Genomic DNA, 22,490 nt, shown 5'->3' with positions numbered 1-22,490 from the left:
AATGGCATAATATTATAAATCAATTACAATAAAAACAATCAAAAAATTCAAACACTTGGAGGCTGAATAGCATGCTATTAAACAATGAGTGGGTTGCCAAAGAGATCAAAGAAGAAATTAAAAACATCCTGGAAATGAATGACAATAAAAACACAACAATCCGAAACCTATGGGACACAGTGAAAGCAGTCCTGAGAGGGAAGTTCATAGCATTACAGGCCTACCTCAAAAAAAACAAGAAAAACTGGTAATAAATTATCTAACTCTACAACTTAAAGAATTAGAAAGAGAGCAACAAGTCCAGAGTGAGCAGAAGGAAGGAGATAATAAAGATCGGAGGAGAAATAAATGACATAGAGACCAAAAAAACAATACAAGATTAATGAAACCAAGAGCTGGTTCCTTGAAAGAATAAACAATATAGACGAACCTCTAGCCAGGTTCACCACGAAACAAAGAGAGAGGACCCAAATAAACAAAATCAGAAATGAAAGAGGCAAAATAACAACAGACCCCACAGAAATACAAAGGATTGTAAAAAAAATACTATGAACAACTCTATTCCAACAAAATGGACAACCTAGAGGAAATGGACATATTCCTAGAAAAATACAACCTTCCAAAACTCAATCAAGAAGAATAAAAAAAATATCAACAAGCTGATAACTAAGAAGGAAATTGAAGCAGTCATCAAAAAACTCCCAGCAAACAAAAGCCCAGGGCCAGACAGCTTCACAGGGGAGTTTTACCAAACATTCAAAGAAGAACTAAAACCTATCCTGCTCAGACTATTTCAAAAAATTCAAGAGGAAGGCACATTCCAAGCTCTTTCTATGAAGCTAGCATTACCCTAACCCCAAAACCAGATAACAACACTACAAAAAAAGAGAATTACAAGCCAATATCCCTGATGAAGATAGGTGCTAAAATCCTCAGCAAAATTTTAGCAAATCAGATCTAGCATTACAATAGAAAGATCATACACCATGACCAAGTGCGATTTATTCTCGGGATGCAAGGCTGGTACACTATCCACAAATCAATAAATGTGATACATCACATAAACAAACTGAGAGACAAAAAATCACATAATCATATCAATTGATGCAGAAAAGGCATTTGATAAAATCCAGCACCCTTTCTTGATAAAAACTCTCAGCAAAGTGGGAATAATGGGATCTTACCTCAATATAATAAAAGCCTTATATGACAAACCTACAGCCAACATCATACTCAATGAGCAAAAACTAAAACCATTTTCCCTAAGAGAAGGAACAAGACAGGGATAACCACTTTCACCACTCCTGTTCAACATAGTACTCGAAGTGCTAGCCATAGCAATCCGACAAGAAGAAGAAGAAATAAAAGGCATCCAAATTAAAAAAGAAGTAAAATTGTCACTATTCGCAGATGACATGATATTGTACATAGAAAACTCCAAAGATTTCATCAAAAAACTACTAGACTTAAGGATACAAATTAACACCCAGAAATCTATGGCTTTTATATACACCAATAATGAACTCACAGAAAGAGAAACTAAAAAAATATCCCATTTACCATTGCAACAAAAAAATTAAGATACCTAGGAATTAATTTAACTATGGAGGTAAAGTACCTGTACTCAGAAAATTACAGGATGCCGCAAAAAGAGGTAGAGGAAGACATAAACAAATGGAAAAATATATCATGTTCATGGATTGGTAGAGTCAACATCATTAAAATGTCCATACTACCCAAAGCAATCTATAGATTTAATGCAATCCCCATTAAAATACCAACAGCATGTTTCAAAGCCCTAGAACAAACTCTCCAAAAATTCATCTAGGATTTAGAAAGACCACGAATAGTTGCAGTAATCTTGAGAAAGAAGGACAAAGTTGGAGGGATCACAATACCAGATATCAAGCTATACTACAAAGCCACTGTTTTCAAAACTGCCTGGTACTGGCACAAGAACACACATATAGACCAATGGAACAGAACAGAGAACCCAGAAATCAACCCAAGCCATTATGCTCAATTAATATTTGACAAAGGAGGCAAGAGTATACAATGGAGTCAAGACAGTCCCTTCAATAAATACTGTTGGGAAAACTGGACAGATACATGCAAAAAAAAAAAAAAAATGAAACTAGATCACCAACTTACACCATGCACCAAAATAAACTCAAAATGGAAAAAGGACTTAAATGTAAGACAGGAAACTATAAAAATCTTAGAAGAAGCCATGGGCAGCAAAATCTTTACTGATACAGCTGATTTGTTGTAGCAATATCTATACTGATACAGCTCCTAGGACAATGGAAACTAAGGAGAAAAACAAATGGGACTACATCAAAATAAAAGCCTCTATACAGTAAAAGAAACCATCAACCAAACAACAAGAAAGCCCACTGCATAGAAGAACGTATTTGCCAATGTTATCTCCGATAAGGGTTTAATCTCCAAAATTTATAGGGAACTCATACAACTTAACAAAAGGAAGATACACAAGTCAATCACAAAATGGGCAAAGGGCCTAAATAGACACCTTTCGAAAGAGGACATACAGAAGGCCAAGAGACATATGAAAACATGCTCAAAGTCACTAATCATCTGATAGATGCAAATCAAACCAACAATGAGGTACCATCTCACACCAATCAGAATGGCTATCATCAACAAGTCAACAAACAAGTGCTGGAGAGGATGTGGAGGAAAAGGAACCTTCTTACACTGCTGGTGGGAATTGCAGACTGGTGCAGCACTGTGGAAGACAGTATGGCGTTTCCTCAAAAAATTAAAAATGGGACTTCCATTTGACCCAGTCATACCACTTCTAGGAATATATCCCAAGAAAACAGAAACACCTATCAGAAAGGATATATGCATGCCTATGTTCATAGCAGCACAATTTACAATAGCTAAGATTTGGAAAAAGCCTACTAGTAAGGTCCATCAGCAGATGAATGAATTAGAAAACTGTGGTACATCTACAAAATGGAATACTACGCTGCTATAAAAAAGAAGGAATTCTTACCATTTGTGACACCATGGATGGAACTGGAGAGCATTATGCTAAGCGAAATAAGTCAGTCAGAGAAAGATAAATATCACAAGATCGCACTCATTAGTGGAATATAATGAACAACATAAACTGATGAGCAAAAATAGAACCAGAGTCATTGAAGCATCAAACAGACTGTCCAACCTATGAGGAAAGGCAGGGGGTGAGGGGGTAAGAGATCAACCAAAGGACTTGTATGCATGCATATGAGCATAACCAATGGACACAGATTGGGGGTCAGGGGGTGTGAGGGCATGTGCTGGGGGGGTGAGGGTGGCCAGGGAGAGGTCAATGGGGGAAAAAGGAGACTTATATAATACTTTAAACAATAAAGAGTTAAAAAAAAAAAAAAGTAAGAACAAAAGGCCTACCGGCCATTATGGCTTTATATCATGCCCTTTTCTTTTTCAACTGCTTAAAGTTAGAATCCTAAGTACCCACTTTCAGTGGACTGAATGTTTTGTTTGATTATAAACCTCATTTCAATTCCTCCAAGTTTCCAATTTGACAAAAAGCATTCTAAATTTAGTATGTATTATATTCAAAGCAGGTAGATCTGGCTTTCTCTTTTCCTTTGAATTAAATTTAAAAATTCTTTGTCATAGCCTATACGACTTCTCTGGTGTTCCCACTACTTCTCTCTCTAACCTCAAAGACTCCCACTCTTGTGTTCACCAAGCTGCAGCCATGTTGACCTTTTCTTCCCACGACTGATTTATAGCTCTTTCCTGCCATAGCACAAGCTCTCTCCCCAGTCTTGCCGCTAAGACCTCCTTAGCACTTAGCATTTTGTACGTAATTATTTATTGCTCACTTGTTCATGGAATACCTCCCTCACTAGAATGAAAGCTCCATGACACACAGATACTGGATTTTTATCCCTATTCTACAGACCCATGACCTCACATAATGCCTACCTAGTGAACATCACTCAATATTTGTTGAATGATGGAATGACGACATCTCAGAGTGTACACATCTTATGCTATACTTTAAGCTTCTCAGACTGCTCATTGTGTGAGGACTCAGTAACAGGGAAGACCCAACAGACCTTCATAAATGAAGAAAAGGGATGGAGAGCCTAGAGGAAATGATATTACACGGGGGAAAAGTTGCTTCTTGTATCCATTTATATCTTTTTCTTCACCTGTCCTTCCCCTTCTCTTTTTCCACTTTTTTCATATATTTATTGATAAGGTAAGGTTATGTGTTAGAAGGGAAAAAATAATATTTAGGAGTATATTAAGAACTTCCTGTAGAATTGCTCTAGAATCCAGGTAAAAAGTATGGCCCTAGATCCAGATAGTCATAAGTTTTCAATGGCTCATCACATAAACTTAGCCATCAGGTTAAATCAAATTAAAACTAGGTATGTCACAGCTTTTTTCCTACTTGCTGAAAGGCGACAAGTGGAAGTTAAGACAACAGGAGAGCAAAGGTTGGTGGGGAATCCTTGGAGGATGCCAATTTCACAGCCACCGAAGGGAAACAGAGCTTTCATGTCTAGCTTCCATTACCACTGAAGTCCTTCTCTTTGAACTCCACATAGTTGCATGGAGAGTTCTGAAGACAACACTTGCAGCAAGAAACTAAAGCTCATGGGGAGTTCTAATTCTATTCCAGTGAAACTGCATTTAGGCTCCTTTTTCCTAACCTAGCATGTGCACATTTTTTGACTTTATAGTAATCTAACAATAGTGAAACTATTTAAGTTTCCTTGGTTTAAGCTGCATCATTCTTCTAATGCTAAAGAGTGAACAGGAAGTTCATCAACTGTACCTCCATGATTTCATCCAGTGCAGACTTCTTTTTCTTCTTTTCTTTTGGTTGAGCTGAGCTATGGGAAGGTTCTTTCCGTTTCACTGATGCTGTGGCCTCTATCACCTTCAATGCACTTGGTCCCAAAGAACTGACAAGAAGAACTGTACTTGTTAACAAAACTATGCACAGAGAAAGGCTTTAGAATGTGCAGAATAAATAACAGAAGAGATGTGTTACATGATTCATTTATAACAGATCAGTGGAAGCAATGAGAGTCATCGGCATCCCTTACAGGACTCGGCACCAGGAGAACATGTAACCCTTCCTGTCTTTATCTCCTGTTACCTTCTCCTTACCCCTTCAGCAAGTGTCAATATAACCAGAATAGCAGAATGATGACAGCATTGGCTTCAGTGTTAGGCAGATCAGGGTTTGAGGCTACTTCTCTTAGAACTTTGAGTAATGAACTTTTCTAAGCCTCACTTCCTCATCTATAAACTAGGAGTTCAGCACGCAAAATCATGCAGTGCCGCCCTGCCTTGACACACAAACCTCTCCACACAGAGCTCCAGCGTGGAGCTGGCCTTCTCTGGCCACTTCAAGCCCCGCCCTCAGTCCCTTCAGAGGCCTTGGGCTGGTACGCCTTTGCTGAGCGCCTCCCTGCTTCCGCCCTGCTTCCACTCTGTCTCCAGAGCAACGCAGTGGCTCCGCCCCATCATGGCACTGGAGGAGTGTGTGGAAGCCTTCTGCCTGCTGTGCTGGGCTCCTTCCCCTGGCAGGTGGGCAGTGGGGTGCTCTGAGTGCGAGTGGTGGGTGGCGAAGGACTGGTGAGGGGGGTGCTACGGGCTCTCATCCCTGCCCTCCCCGACATGGGATGGTCCCACCTCCTCTGGGTACCTCCCCGCTTCCGTCCTGTCTCCGGAGCAACGCCCCTCTGCGCACAGGCAGGCAGCCTCCTGCGATCAGTCCTTACGCATTACAGCGTCCCAACCATTAGCATATTAGCTCTTTATTATTATGATTATTATGATGGGGATAATAATGTGACCCAACTCTGAGCTCAACTGCAAGGATTGAATGTTTGTAAAATGACTGCTAGAACACATTACTGTCAGCTCTATTTTTTAAAGCAAAGGTCTTAACATGTCACTTAAATATTTTTTTATTGCCTGAACTCCTAGTTGACAGTGTAAATTCTAATTTTTTAAAAATATATTTTATTGCCCTGGCCACTGTGGCTCAGTGGATAGAGCGTCGGGCTGCAGACTGAAGGGTCCCAGGTCTGATTCCTGGTCAAGGGCACATGCCCGGGTTGTGGGCTTCATCCCCAGTAGGGGGCATGCAGGAGGCAGCCAATCCGTGATTCTCTCTCATCATGGATGTTTCTCTCTCTCTCTCTGTCTCTGTCTCTCTCTTCATCTCTCTGAAATCAATTAAAAAATAAATAAAAATATATTTTATTGATTTTTTACAGAGAGGAAGGGAAAGCAATAGAGAGTTAGAAATATCGATCAGCTGCCTCCTGCAAACCCTCTAGTGGTCACCCCTACTGGGGATGTTCCCGCAACCAAGGAACATGCCCTTGACCGGAATCGAACGTGGGACCCTTCAGTCCACAGACCGATGCTCTATCCAATGAGCCAAACCAGTTAGGGCAATTTTAATTTTTTTTAATGCCGATATAAAATTGTCATCACTGACCCCAGAGTACTATCTCTGATTTTTATGTTCACTGGCCATTGTAAACAATTTGCTATTAACTGAGCCATGCCCTATGCTTCATGCCTTTGCAAATTTTCACATGCCTCTTTTATACCTACAAGAATCTCTCTATTTGTTAAAATTCTTTGAGATCCATTATTCATGAGGTTTCTTGAATTGTCAGTTTTTGAAATGCCATAGCACTTCATGGCATACATCACACTCCACCATCCTATATAATAGAGGTAATATGCAAATTGACTGTCACACACTCGCACAAGATGGCCGTCCCCATGTGGTCACAAGTTGGCCATCCCCATGTGGTCACAAGATGGCTACCACAAGATGGCCTGCAGGGGAGGGAGGGCAGTTGGGGGTGACCAAGCCAGCAAGGGAGGGCAGTTGGGGGTATCAGGCCTGCAGGGGAGGGCAGTTAAGGGTGACCAGGCCAGCAGGGGAGGGCAGTTGGGGGCGACTGGGCTGGCAGAGGAGGGCAGTTGGGGGTGACTGGGCCAGTAGGGGAAAGCAGTTGGGGGTGATTGGGGCCGCAGGGGAGGGCAGTTGGGGGCAATTGGGCTGGCAGGGGAGTAGTTAGGTGTCGATCAGGCTGGCAGGGGAGTGGTTAGGGGGTGATCAGACTGGCAGGCAGAAGAAGTTAGGGGTAATAAGGCAAGCAGGCAGGTGAGTGGTTGGGAGCCAGCAGTCCACAGGGATTGGGCCTAAACCAGCAGTCAGACATCCCCTGAGGGGTCCCAGATTGGAGAGGGTGCAGGCTGGGCTGAGGGACACCCCCCACCAGTGCATGAATTTCGTGCACCGGGCCTCTAGTGTATTATAATCATTTGTACATATGACTCCTCATTCATAGGAGGGACCATATGTATAATTTTTTCCCCCTGTAATGTAGCAATAACTATGATGTGACTCACATAAAATAGGTGCTCAATTAAGTTTTGCTGACTAAATGAATCTTACCAGTCTAATTCTTTAATCTGTCATCTCTACAAAAGATGAAACAGATAAATATTTGCACAAAGCTATGGTGGAGATAATAAAAAAATGTGTGATGACTAAAAAATACAATAGAATTATTTCCCATCATTTGTTTTAAATATATATTTTTTAAATTTAAAGCATTTAAAGGCAGCATTAGAGCATTCTTTTAAGGGAGAAACAGAGGGAGATCTGACACACACACACAGAAGGCGACATGAAGATAAAGCAAAGAGAAATTTAAAGACTCTGGTCATGAAGACAAGAGGGATGCAGCCACAAGCCAAAGAACGCAAGTAGCCACCAGAAGCTGATTCCCCTCCAGAGCCTCTGGGGGAGCACAGCCCTGCAGACACCTTGATTTCAGAATTCTGACCTCCAGAGACAAAAGAGTTTCCATTGTTTCAAGCCACCTAGTTTATTACCATAGTCATAGAAAACTAATACAAGGGTGACGAATTTTGGCACCACTGGGACCAACCTTTACCTTCATCTACACTTAGGTATAACAAATAATAAAAGAGAATGGAGAAAAATACAGAAGGGTCTAAAACCACGTGACATGTATATTATGATATATTCAAGTCTGTCTTCCAGGTAATCTCAATATTTTAAAAAGAATTTTCAGATTTATCATATATAGAACTCAATTAACCAACTTCTTCATGATACCTAATGTAGGTGTTAACTCTGAAATATTTTGATTAAAGCTAAGATATTTGGAAAGCCGTTCTGAAGCAGTTATATATTGCTGACTCAGCCAGTCCATTTCCTTCAATTCTCCTAGCCACTTTAGTCATGCCAAGTAGGCACTACTAGTAAATTAACGCTACTCTTCCCCCCAAAGACTGAGAGGCTTAAAAACACAACATGTAAAATACAGTTTAAAACTAACTCCACATATATGCTGGTACCTTCCTGAACATCTCTTATATTTAGCTTTTTAACCTCTTTAACCAAACTGAATGCATCGCATATCACAAATAGTGGATATTTGGTAAAAGAATATCTATATAATAAAAGCCTAATATGCTAAGTGTCTAGTCGGCCTTGGCCGTTCAACCAAAGTGTAATATGCTAATGATATGTTAAGGTCGCTCAACCGCTATTACATGCACTGACCACCAAGGGGCTGACAGTCGACCAGTCGCTATGATGTGCACTGACCAACAGGGGGCAGACAGTCGACCAATTGATCAGTCACTATGACATGCACTGACCACCAGGGGGCAGATGATCCGACCAGTAGGTGAGCTTGCTGCTGGGATCTGGCTGATCAGGACTGAGCAAGATGGGCCGGACACACCCTGGAGCCCTCCCACGGTCCCTTCAGAGCTGGCCTGTAGGGAGCGGTTATAGGGTTAAGCCTTGGACTGACCTGTTGGCAAAGCCACAAACAAGTCCCGGCTTAGAGGGCACAGCCCTCTTAGCATAATTAAGCTTGATCTTGTGAGCTCTCTAGATCTTTCCTCGGTAGCTAATGGGCTGTGGGAGGTGCAGCAAGTGCTGCCAAAACAAGTGAAACTTACAAGAACATTGTAAATTACCTTGTTTACCTCAGACTATAAAATAAAGGCCCAGCTTGAAGTCTGGATCTTTTCTGTGGTCTCAGCCAGGCACAGAAGATCCACCTAGACCCAACTTATTCTCTTTGTCTTTTCTTCATCCTTCGTCGGCCCTCCCTCAGGCTTGCCGAATCCTTGGCTGTGCTGGCGCGGCACAATGGCCAACCTCCTTCGTTCCTCCCTGGCCCTGATCGTGCACCGGTGGGGTCCCTCAGCCTGGCCTGTGCCCTCTCACAATCCGGGACCCCTCAGGGGATGTCGGAGAGCCAGTTTCAGCCCGATCCTGCAGGCCAGGTCAAGGGACCCCACTGGTGCATGAATTCATGCACCGAGCCTCTAGTATAACTAGAAAAGAACATGAAAAGTGAGAAGTACCTGACTACATGCTATATCAGGGTTTGGCAAACTGCAGCCTGAGGACAAAATCCAGCCTGTGGCCTAATTTTACAAATATGTTAGTGGAACACAGCATTCTCATTCGTTTTCATACTGCCTACGTTTGCTTTCTCACTCTGACAGCAGAGTTAAATGGTTGTGAAAAAGATATAGATATAGATATAGATATAGATAGATATAGATATAGATATAGATATGACCAACAATCACTAAAGCATTCACTATGTGGCCCTTTGCAGAAAAGTTTGTGGGCTCCTGCCTATACTATACCATCTAGAAGAGAAGGCAATTCTTACTGAGTGACCACTAGTGCATTTATACTGTACTAGGTGGTATACCAAGGAGATGGCTCAATAACTTAGTCTCTATTCTCAGAAAACTGTAACACAGCAGGTAAAGCAAAAAATGTATACCCTAGCTAACATTTAAACTTGCTAAGTGGACTATGATAGAAAAATAAACAATACTGCAGTAGCAGAGGAACCATTAAGTGGGGAAGGATGCATGGAGAAGTAATAGTTTACCCATGCGAAGCCTTTAATCAAAATAACCCTTTCTTCAAAAGACACAGTCATCTTATGACAGGCAAGTGTAAGAAAAAAAAAACAGCTGCTAATCCCCCAACACACACACCCACACAAACCAACCATCAAGCAAAAAACAAAAAGTACAACCGGAAAAATACTGCAGTTTTTCTTTTTTCTTTTTTTAATACTGCAGCTTTTAAAATGTAGTCATCAATATTTCACAGAAATTCTCAATTTCTAAGATACCTGTTCATGCAGCTCACCTTGACTTGGAAGATGTTGCTGTCGAACTACATGCTCCTTTATTCAAATTAAAAGCCACTAGGAGAGAAAAATTGGTATTCCATATTTCAGGAAAATGATAATAAAAATTATCAGATAAGATACCACAATATGTCCACATAGAAATTCACGGGCATTTTGTTTTTGTTGTTTTCCATGGGCATTTTGAATAAATAAGGGCTGGAATGCTCCCATCCAGAGGCCATAAATTCCTGTAGAATATGCTGGATGGATGCTCACAGGGCTGGGAAAGACCTTCGTGATCGAGCACTGTAGCAGACAGCCTGCACTGCCTTTCTACTCCGCTGCCCCCACTCCCTTCACTAATAGGAATTCAATTTTGTTTAGGTGTCTGTGCCTCTCAAACATGGCTCAAAGGATGCAATGATCTGAATGTTTTTATCTCCCAAAATTCATACATGAGTTAGGTGAAAACATAATGCCCAAGGCTTCAGGATTACAAGGTGGGACCCTTGGGAGGTGATTAGCAAGGTTCTTTTGGTCTAAATAAATCAAAACAATCCCATTCCCTTCCCTGTGACGGTTCTTGAGGTGGACATGTGACCAATGACATCCAAAAAGAAGTCCACTGGCGGAAAGCGTATCTGCTCATAAGGGACTCCTGGAGAGATGCTCTGTCTGTCATCCTCGGGACAATGCTGGGTCTGCACATGACGGCTGGAAGTGCCAGCAGCCACCTCGTGTCCAGCTGCTGATAGTACAGCATCCTGAACTACCCTACCTCTGAAACTCTTAGTATGACAAAATAATTCCTTATTGTTTAGGCTAATTTGTTATTTGCCAGTTTTGTTTTTATTTGTAGCTGAGGGCATCCCATCTAATTCATCAGTAATGCCTTTTTATCAGTGAGAACAATGTAATCCCGACAGATTGCATCTTGCTTCCAAACATGCCAACTTTTAGCAGAACCAATACAAAAGCATCCACATTAATAAAAGTAAATAAGTAAAATTACCTTTCTCTTCATCATTTTCTCTGCTTAATTCTGTAAAAACAGGGGCTTCCTTGGGGAGAAAAGCAATTTGAAGGTTGGTTCACCGAGCATTTACTATCAATATTCAATACTCCTATATTAGTACTTGCTACCAATGTTGCAAGGTAGCTCTAAGATACAATTCTAACATGATTAAGACCCTAATTAAAAAATTATATGTATTGTAAATATTCTCCAATTAAGAATTATTTTATAGTATTTTTTATCTCTTGTTCTCTGTTGTATACCCCATGCCTAGAAGAGTGCCTGGCACATAGGAGGTATCCAATAAATAATTTAGAAATAAATGCCTTGATTTACTTATTCTAACCCCTGAACCATCACCATGCCCACCCTCCCTCCCCCATTTACTTGGTCGGGTGTTGCCCATTACTTCTTTAAGACTTCTCAACACAGAAATTGTATTTACCCTCAAATATTTTATCTCCTTCCCAGGCTGGAGCGAGCTCTGGCCCCCTACTCTCCCACACAGTTTATCTCCAGCCCTGCATTAATTACAATCAGGAGAAATTATCTGCTTATTTCTTTCTCATTAACTATTGCCTCTCTTGAGAGCTACGAACACTGAGGTTTAGAAGATTATACGATTACGTAAGATTGTGAAGTCAGTAAGTCAGGAATTGACCCAGGTTTGTCTCAACTCCAAAATCTGGGCTTTTATATTCAGCCATGATCTTTCTCCTCCTAGTTAAGGTACAATACCTACAAAACTCAATTCAATACTTAACAAAATACTTAACAAAACAAGCAATTTTGCTTCTTTAGCCCTCTTTCTATTGCCTCTCTCAATAATATTGTGCCCCACCTGTTCTTTCCCTTCCAGACCTCTTCTCACTTGTTCTTCAATAAATTTTGCAGTTTTTTCTTCATCATCAAGATCCTGCTTCTTCTTTTTCTCTAGTTCCAGTTGCCGGCGGATAGTTTCCGGGTCCCTGTCTATATACTGAATATACCAGCCTTTAGGTGTCTCATCCACTTTGCACAAGCCTTAAAAAAAAAACACAGACATAATAAATTTGTACATAATCAAAGCTGAAGGTAAATATAAATGTTCTATCTTTGCATTATTTACACATTCATTTAAATATAGAAATTCCTGCAGTACATGAATTTTCCATATTTATAGTTAATGAGATTTATGTATTTCAAGTGGAATAGTCTCTTTGAACATAAATTACTATTCTGATTTTTAGCCACCTAGGTTGAGGGAACATATTTAAACAAGGTAAACATATTTAAACAAGGTAAACACATGAAAGAAGTATTATCTTACTTGGTAATTAATCAACTGTGTGTGTCTAACATCCAATGAGTACATAATATTTTGTTAATGTAACTAAGTAGAAATTATTCCCCTAAAATGGAATAAAATAGCACACTGAGTAAGTAAAACATTGAATAGGTAATACATTGATGCAAAATTTCCTTCTCTTTTCTTCTCCTCAACTTTTCATCCTATGAGATTAAAAACGAATAAAGCAATACCTTTAAAAAATCTACTTAAGAGGGGTAAGAAGTTTCCTAAAGTGAAATGAATATGGGGGACAAAAATGGAAGAGGATTGATAATGATCCTTAATCTAAATGAGAAGTTGCTTCAGTGATAAATCTTGGCACTGTCAAAAGAGCGATTCCAGATATTTATATTTAACTAGTGACCCGGTGCACGAAATTCGTGCACATTAAAAGGGGATTAATTAGAGGAAATAATATTGCTATTTGCCTTTTCTCTATAATAGAAGTGTCAGAGATGAAAGAAAATTAGTAAAATGTATATGAAAACCTTCTTCCTATCAGAGTCTGGGGCTCACCATGGGACCCAGAGTCAAGTCCCCGCCCACACACATACACCTCAAAATCGAGTGAGACCTAGACCCGGCCACCCCCCCCCATTGGGCTAGATCCAGACCCTGCCAGTCCCACCCTTGTCAAGCCCTGCCAGGCAGGGGTGTAGCCTCAGGTCCCCTGGCCTGGCACCAGGATGGGGGGGCGTGGTCTGAGGTCCCCCAGCCCAGACCGGGGTGGGGAGCGTGCCTTGAGGTCCTCCGTCAAGCCCCTCCAGGCAGGGGGGCACAGCCTCAGGTCCCCTGGCCCAGCACCGGGAGGGAGGGCGCAGCCTCAGGTCCCCCGTTAAGCCCCGCTAGGCAGGGGGCGTGGCCTCAGGTCCCCTGGCCTAGCACTGGGGTGGGGGGGCACAGCCTGAGGTCCCCCAGCCTGATGCCAGGGCGGGGGCGTGGCCTGAGGTCTCCTGTCAAGCCCCACCGGGGCGGTGTGGGGCGTAGCCTCAGGTCCCTGCTGATTGCTCATTAAGGCTCCTCATGGGAACTTGGCCTCAGCTGTGGGTGCAGCCATCTTTATGACGGAGTGATGGTCAATTAGCATATTCCCTCTTTATTAGATAGGATTGTAATACACAAAATCAACCCTGGAATATTATGCTCCTCTCCCCATTTTGTTTTTTAATCCTCACCCAAGGATACGTTTTTCATTGATTCTGGAGAAAGAGGAAAGGAGAGGAAAAAGAGAGAGAGAAACATAAATGTGAGAAACATTAGTTGCCTCCAGTACTTGCCCTGACCTGAATTGAATCCTTGACCCAGGATTGAACCATCGACCTGGAATTGAACCCTCAACCCTCAGCTGTATGGGACGACGCTCTAACCTAGCTGAGCTACATCAGCTAGGACTCCACAGTCTTTTTGTTTTGTTTCGTTTGTTTTAAACTTTTTGTATGTTTTTATTGATTTGAGAGAGAGAGGAAGGGAAAAGGAGAGAGAGAAACATCATATGCACCCTGACTGGGGACCGAACCCACACTCTTGGCATGTGCCCTGACCGGGAATTGAACCCATGACCTTTTGGTGTATGGGATGAGATTCCAACTGAGCCACACCAGCCAGTGTCCACATTTTTTAAATTACCTTACTCATCCTCTTTCCAATAAATTTACATAGAAACTATGACACTCTCTCTCTCCCTGAAATGGAGCCACATAACTGCTATTATTCAAATATGTCTCATTCTTACCTTCTCTGCCCAGCCACTTGGTAAAGTCAGTCAGAGTTTCCCACTGAGTCGCATTCATGTGGATGTGCTCTCGGTGGCTGATATACTCATTATAAACAATGTTGTTGTGAACTCTCTTAGTGCCTAAGAACAAAATGTGAAACTATTGATCCTGAGCAGGTTACAGACCAGAAAGTTTTCTGTGCACAATACATAAAATGCTTACCAAAGCGTCTCCTGAGGAGTTCTAGAAAGTCATTTCGGAATTCCCTAATTAAGAAAGAAAGGACAGCATTAAGGTAATTTCTACAAATATATAGCATTATCTTCCTGAAATTTAAGCCATTGTACAGTTTGAATTCTCAAATGATGTATGAAACATTTGTTGAATATTTGTTATGAATCTTTCAAAACTGAACAAGGAAAGAATCCCCAAAGATTACAGCTTTCAAGAAGTTGCCGAAACCGGTTTGGCTCAGTGGATAGAGCGTCAGCCTGCGGACTGAAAGGTCCCAGGTTCGATTCCGGTCAAGGGCACGTACCTTGGTTGCGGGCACATCCCCAGTAGGAGGTGTGCAGGAGGCAGCTGATCGATGTTTCTCTCTCATTGATGTTTCTAACTCTCTATCCCTCTCCTTTCCTCTCTGTAAAATATCAATAAAATATATTTTAAAAAAAAGAAAGAATTAAAGTTAAAAGTCAGTTCGGAGTTAAAACTTTTTGTCTTGGCAAAACAGTCGTAGCAAAAGTGACTACACGTTTTTGGGGAAAGTCCTTCATGAAATCTCTTAGCACTATTGACTGTGGCATAACAACCCTTTTCTATTGATGATAACAAAACTGCCCTTATTTCACAAGACACTGGCACTCAATGTGTCCCTCTGAACTGAGCTCACTGTGTTAAGTGCTAGATAAACATAGGTGAATAAAACATGGATCTTCACCTAGGTTATAATCTAGCACCCAATCATAACAAAAGTCAAATTGAAAAAGAGATGTAACAAAATGTCATAGGAAGAATTAAGAGAGATACCCAGAGGTGCCTAGAGGTGATTTGTAATATGGGTGGTGAAATGTAAATAGGACTTTTACAGGTAAAAAAGAGAAGGCCATTCCCAGTTGGCACAGAGACATGAAAGATGAAAGAATCACATGTTTGAGAAATGACGATTGAATTTAGCTAACATTGAAGACAGATAAAAATGAGTGTGAGAGTCAAGGTAGAATAGAACAACAAGGAGAAGATGTACCTAGTAGCTGGACTATAATGTTAGGGCTAATTTTTGAAGTACCTTGATGATCATGCTAAAGAGGTTGGGTTTATGCAGAGAATGGAAAAGCATAAAATAATTTACTTAGCTAACTTGTGACAATCTGTGATTTAGAAAGATAATGCTGTTGGAACATATATAATAGTTATCATAGTGTGGTCCCTAGACCAATAGCATCAATGTCACCTGGGCACTTTATAGAAATACAATGTCTACAGCCCCATCCCAGATCTACTGCATCAGAAAGTGGGTGTGGAGCCTGCCATTCTTTCTGTCTTCACAAGCCCTCAAGGTGATTCTGATCAGGCACTGGCTTGTGAACCACAGGCAGAGAAGAGGTACTACTAGTACAAGAGGAACAGAAGCTGCAGGTCGGGAAACCAGTGAGTGTGGTGGGGAGAATCCTATGTTCAGCTTTAGAAATGCTGACTCCGAGATGGCCCTCAGAAATATAGATCAGAATTTCCCAGAAAAAAAAAAAATCTATAGCTCAAGACAGATGCTATGAATGAACATCCAGACTTAGGAAATTATGTTTATCCAATCATAAAGGTAACAGAAGAGTAATGTAACTCATGGAGACTGTAGAGTGGGGTGAAAAGAAGCCAAATGGGCACCTGAAGGACTTTCTACATTTGAGGAGCTGGGAGAGGAAGAGGAGTTAATGAAGAAAGTGAGCAGAGGGAGTGGTAGGAGGAAAACCAGGGAAGAATATAAATCAGAGAGATGTTTCAAATGAGAGTTAAGATTTAATCCACTGAAGATCAAGGAAAAGGAAGATGGAAAAAGGCACGAGTGACTCTTCAGGAGTCTGACAGAGGCGCAAGGCAGCTATGGTGGATGGAATGAATGGGAGGGAGGTGGCAAGGAAAGTACTGAGTGTAGATGGCTCTTGCCAGAATGGTATTTCCCAAAGTGCACTGTAAGTACCCTGGTGGCATTCAAGACAGTCCTAAGATCAAAAGGTCTAGAACTTTAGAAAAGAAGAGATGGAGAGAAGCAAGACTAAATATTATTAATAACTAATAGCTAATATTATTGAATACTAGGTACTCTTCTAAACAGTTTGAAAGTATTACTCAGATAACCTCATATAAATCCTAAGAAGAAGAAACAATACCTGGAAGAGGGTACTATTTTTAGTCCCATTTTAGAGATGAGATTAAAGCCCAGAAAAACTTAAGTAATTCACCAGTCACATAGCTCCTGAGTGGATTTAAAGAATTTAAAGTCAGGCAATCTGACTCCAGAGCTGTGCTCTTAGCCACACTTTTAAAAGAAAAGATAATTTTGTTTGTTTGAAGTGAAAAGAAGGAAAAACTGAACTGTGAGGAATATTTTTTTAAATAATTTCATACTATGATAAATTGTACAAGGAAGACAGAAACTGAGCACAAATATAATATAGCTATCATGTTAATATTAAGGATAAACAGAGCCTCCCGTACATAAAATATTAAGCATCTATAAAATGTCCAACTGAATGAGGCTTATGACATAAGAATGTCTTTGAGTTACTTACTCTGAAAAATAATCCATAAACTGCTGAGGATTTTCTGAAGCCAGCAATAGTTGTCTCTGGTGAGATTCGGACATACAATGACACTTAAAGCCATTCTACAAAAATGTAAAGGGAGTAGTTAAGTTCTGATTTAGGTCATCATAATGGGGCCTAAGTAGAAGTATTTAATTAAACTCTAAAAAGTTGCTTTTTGATGATAAACTGTAAAAAGAAAAGAAATCACTAGCCAAATTACCAAGCTGAGTTTTGCAACCCTGCTAATCAAAGAATAATTCCAAGTATTAAAAAATAGTGCTTTAGAAAACATTAGTAAGAAACACTTCTATGCACAGTAACATAGGAGTGATTTCATTTTTTGTGTATCAATTTAACAAATTACTGTTGAGTACCTATTGCACACAGAGTGTTATACAAGTGCTTTGAGGAATATAATGAAATAAAATGTGTCATTAATTTCCAGTAAGGACACTATTTTTCACTCTCTTTTCTCTACTTCAGCTATTACCCAAAATACATTGTTGCATATTACATAAACCTTATGTTAAACAAACTAAATCTATATCTGCTCAGATGATTATAAAAACACTAGAGGCCCAGTGCACAGATTCGTGCACATTGAAAGGAAATTAATTAGAAGGTGGCCAGTGGGGCAAGCCTGGGCGAGACGGGACGGACACCCCCTGGAGCTAACCTCCCATGGTCCCTCCCCTGCCAGCCGCACCTGGGGCGGCGCTGGGGCTTGAAAGGCGTCTGCGGTGTGAGCGGGTCCTTCTGGCAGGTGGGGTCCCTCGGCCTGGCCTGCGGGGATTGAGCCAAAACCAGCAGTCCGACATCCCCCAAGGGGTCCGGGAGTGCAAGAGGGCACTCTACAAAGTTGCTGTCGCTTGGGAGCTCCTGCATTGAGTCTGCCCCCCGGTGGTCAGTGCGCGTCATAACTACCGGTCAGATAGTTGGATGGTCGCTTAGGCTTTTATATATACTGAGTGGCCAGATTATTATAATCTCTGATTATTATTGAGTACTAGGTACTCTTCTAAACAGTTTGAAAGTATTACTCATATGATATAGTATTACTCATATAATATAATAAAGGCTAATATGCAAATTGTCCCCTCGACCAGGAGTTCGACCAGCAGGCAGGCCGGCCAACTGCCCATGTGCCCTCCCCCAGTCAGGCTGGCCAGACCCCACCCATACATGAATTCATGCACCAGGCCTCTAATATATATGTGTATATATTATACTAGAGGCCCGGTGCACGAAATTCATGCACGGGGGAAGGGGGTGTCCCTCAGCCCAGCCTGCACCCTCTCCAATCAGGCACCCCTCGAGGGATGTCCGTCTGGGACCCCTCGAGGGATGTCCGACTAAACGGGCAGTCGGACATCCCTCTCACAATCCAGGACTGCTGGCTCCCAACTGCTCGCCTGCCTTCCTTCCTGATTGCCCCTAACTGCTTCTGCCTGCCAGCCTGATTGCCCCCTAACCACTCCCCTGCCAGCCTGTTTGCCCCTAACTGCCCTCCCCTGCAGGCCTGGTCATCCCTAACTGCCCTACCCTGCAGGCCTGGTCACCCCCAACTGCTCTCCCCTGCAGGCCTGGGTCCCCCCCAACTGCCTTTCCCTGCAGGCCTGGTCGCCCCCAACTTCCCTCCTCTGCCGGCTTGGTCACCCCTGACTGCCCTCCCCTGCAGGCTTGATCACCCCCAACTGCCCTCCCTTGCAGGCCTGGTCCCTTCAAACTGCCCTCCCCTGCTGGCCTGATCGCCCACAACTGCCCTCCCTTGCAGGCCTGGTCACTCCCAACTGCCCTCCCTTGCTGGCCATCTTGTGGTGACCATCTTGTCTCCACATGGGGGCAGGATCTTTGACCTCATGGGGGCAGCCATCTTGTGTGTTGGAGTGATGGTCAATCTGCATATTACTCTTTTATTAGATACGATAGAGGCCTGGTGCACCGGTGGGGGCCAGCTGGTTTGCCCTGAAGGGTGTCCCGGATCAGGGTGGGGGTTCCCTTGGGACGTGAGGTGGCCTGGGCGAGGGGCCTATGGTGGTTTTCAGGCTGGCCACGACCCCTGGCAACCCAAGCGGAGGCCCTGGTATCTGGGGTTTATCTTCTACAATTGAAACTTTGTAGCCTGGAGCGGAGGCCTGGGCCAGCCAGGGTGTGTGGAAAGCTTGGCTTCCTCCATCACCGGGGGCAACCCTAGCCTCCTGCTCTTTCCAGCTCCGTGGCTGCCACCATTTCTGTTTGGATTTATGTATCTTCTATCATTGAAACTTTGTAGCCTTGAGTGGAGGCCTAGGCCGGCAAGGGCAGGTGGAAAGCTTGGCTTCCTCCATTGCCGGGGAAACCCAAGCCTCCTTCCTGCTCTCTGTGGCCGTAGCCATCTTGGTTGGGTTTATTTGCATATTCACTCCTGATTGGCTGGTGGGCATGGCTTGTGGGTGTAGCGGAGTGATGGTTAATTTGCATATTACTCTTTTATTATATAGGATTATATATGCGTTCAGAGATCATAATAATCTGGCCACTCAGTGTATATAGAGATACATTTTGACTTTATATCTGTTCTACATAGCACTTGAACCTGATTCTTCAATAGTAATAGAAATGAAAAATGTGCCTCTCCTCCTGTAACCCCCACCTCAGTGAATAGGACTATCACACCCTAGTCAAGACCAAGGCCGGCATTCTAGTGTCCTTCTTTCTCTTTCATTCCATAAATCACTAAGCCCAGTCAGCTTTCTTAATAACTCTTATCCAGTCCCTCTGCTCATTCCCATTGCCACTGTCCTGATTTCAACACTAAATCTTGATTAGGGTAGTTTCAAGGAAACCCAAGGGAGTGGATAGGTAGGAATGGAATACACTGGACCTGACCTTTCTCACCCTCAATCTTCCAATACCGAGAGATGAAGACAGAGGCAAAAGCTTATTAGGGTCAACTTCTCCTCCCCCAGGCTGTCCTCCCAGGTAGGGAAGGGAAATAAACAGATCTGGGGGCAAACAGGCCAGAACCACCACAAATGCCTTAAAGGAAAGTATTAAGCATTTACTTTCCTTTTTCCATTGGAACTATATTTTAGGATAACATTTGAAAATAATTGACTAGCCCTGGCTGATGAGAAAGGCTCATTTTTACAAATGAGTAGCAGCCAATAATAAATGTAGAAAGATTTAGAAAAATAACGACCCTGCAACCCCTAATGAAATAACTGACTCAGGCAAAGAAGCTAAAACACACAGGTGAAAGGAAAAGTAGGTATATGGTCATGATTCCAAAATATCACCCTACTAGTTGCATGCTCCTGCAAGAGGGAAAATATTACTTTCTAATATTTTCTAAAATATTACTTTACAGGCTGTCATCTTTACATACTCATCTTAGCACTACTAGACATATGGGCTTCCTTATATGATGCAATATGATATACTGAATCACCTATAAAGTATTTGTCCCAAAATGTTTCAGCTGAACCTAATCAAGTCTTTAGATATCAATAATTACAAGAGTTAGAGAAAGAAGGTAAAAGACAATTAAAGGAAACAATTTAACATATCCAGAAAGTGTCAATGTTCTGATAACTGACTGACCTAGTATCTTCAAGTCAATGGTAAGAAAAAAAAAGTAGGGGAGTGGAAGAAAAGGGTGGAAGAAGTGTGTTCTACTGTAATTTCAGAATTTAAGGAGAATTGAAAGTCCTAATATAACCTGAAGCACAGAGATTTTTAGGGCAGTGAAACCACTCAGTATGATACCACTGGTGGATACGTGTCATTAGACATTTGACCAAACCCATAGAATGTCCATTACCAAGAGTGAACACTAATGTAAACTATGGATTTTGGTGATAATGACATGTCAATGTAAAACCACTTGAAAAATAAAGTTTATTTTTTTAAGCCCTAATAACCAAATCCAATTCATGATTTGATTTGATCTTGTTGTTTTTTAAATTGCTTTAAAAGCAACTGGGGCAACAAATGAGAAAATGTGGGTTTGTAGTGTGTATCAGATGACATGAAAGAATTTCTATTAATTTTGTTATGTGTGATGACATATATGTGGCTCTATGGAAAAATATCCTGATATTTTAGAAATGCATATTTAAGTATTTAGAGGTGAAATATCCTTGTTTGTACATTACTTTAAAACATTTCAGAAAAAAAGTAAATATGACAAAATACTTAAAATGTTAAATCTGAGTAATGAATATATGGATGTTCAATGTACTAGTCTCTAGTTTTCTGTGTAAGAATTCCACCTTGACTCAATTAGAAATAACTAAAGAGAAATGAAAACAAATAACAGTATCCATGTTATACGAGTCCCACTTAAAATATCTCATCCCTCACACAGAATTGCCTAGCCTTCTCCCATCCTTACCCAATTAAATGTCCAGAGAAAAATATGATCACATCTCTAGCCTGTTCGCAGTTCTCCAAGGCGACTCATTCATCATCCATCTCATTAATGTGAAAAAGTGTAAACTCCATAGCACAGCACACAAAGCTTTTCAAGATCTGACCAAAGACGACCCCCCCCGCCCCCAGAGTCACTTTAAACATATTTCACTCATTTAACATTCACGACAATCTTACAAGTAGGTATAGTTACCGGAGTTCCCATTTTACAGGTAAGTAAACAGGCAGAGAGAATGTAAGTTACTTGCCCAAGGCCACACAGCAATTAAGTGATGCGAAAAGGCTTCATAATTCTGACAGTCTGGCCCCGGCCCACATCTCAACCACAATAATCTCCTGGCCCTAGCACATGGTAGCTGCTCAATAAATTATTGTTAGATAAGTAGCGTGCAAGAACTTATTTCTTCTTTTTCATCTGATCCTGAAAAGAGGTGTGAATCCTAATAATTATGTTTCTCTTAAGTGCCAGGTCAAGTCAGAGATGATTGTTATTGTTATTACCTAGGCGCTTGGCATTTAGTTATTCAAGCCCAGAGCTGCAAAATCTTTTATTTCGCATTTCTTTTGGGGGCAGATTGGGAAGTAAGAGGCGTCAAAGACTATTGGTTCCCACTAGGACGGGGGCTGCAGGGAAGGGTCCCTACTGTGTTGACTAGCTGACTCGCCCAGTACAGACCCCAGGACTAGGGACCTGAGTTCCACGCCTCCCCTTCAGCATCAGGGGCTTGAGCCCGGATTTCCAGCTGGACCCAGACAAGGGAGAGGACGGGGCATGGGGCCATCCCGGGGCCGCTTACCTCGTCCCGGCACTGCTTCTGGCACATCTGGCAATACCAGCGCAGCTTCTGAAGACCCTTGGATTTGATCCTGTTGGCAATGGCCTTCGGGGTAAGAAAATCTGACTTTCCCATCGCGACCACTGCAGCAATATCTCTCCGGAACCCAGCGCCCAGACAACCGGAAGCGGAATAGAGC

The 22,490-nt window shown here is 41.9% G+C and overlaps 1 protein-coding gene across 1 annotated transcript in view; it reads right to left on the bottom strand.

Moving 5' to 3' along the window:
- Positions 1–22,485, bottom strand: part of KIN (Kin17 DNA and RNA binding protein) — a 50,747-nt gene extending 28,262 nt beyond the window's left edge. Inside the window, exons 1-8 of the mRNA XM_080658904.1 lie at positions 22,313–22,485; positions 17,088–17,182; positions 14,521–14,564; positions 14,316–14,438; positions 12,095–12,276; positions 11,251–11,299; positions 10,256–10,313; positions 4,829–4,958 (exon numbers count right to left, since the gene is read on the bottom strand). Of these exons, the coding sequence (XP_080515030.1) occupies positions 4,829–4,958; positions 10,256–10,313; positions 11,251–11,299; positions 12,095–12,276; positions 14,316–14,438; positions 14,521–14,564; positions 17,088–17,182; positions 22,313–22,426 (795 nt within the window). The 5' untranslated portion in view covers positions 22,427–22,485. The remainder of the gene's footprint in view (positions 1–4,828; positions 4,959–10,255; positions 10,314–11,250; positions 11,300–12,094; positions 12,277–14,315; positions 14,439–14,520; positions 14,565–17,087; positions 17,183–22,312) is intronic.
- Between the last annotated feature and the right edge of the window lie 5 nt (positions 22,486–22,490).

The sequence above is a fragment of the Plecotus auritus genome, assembly GCF_963455305.1.
Source record: "Plecotus auritus genome assembly, chromosome: 1".
NCBI lineage: Eukaryota > Metazoa > Chordata > Mammalia > Chiroptera > Vespertilionidae > Plecotus > Plecotus auritus.
Note: the sequence above shows the minus strand (reverse complement) of the source record. Positions and strands in the feature narration are given on the sequence as shown.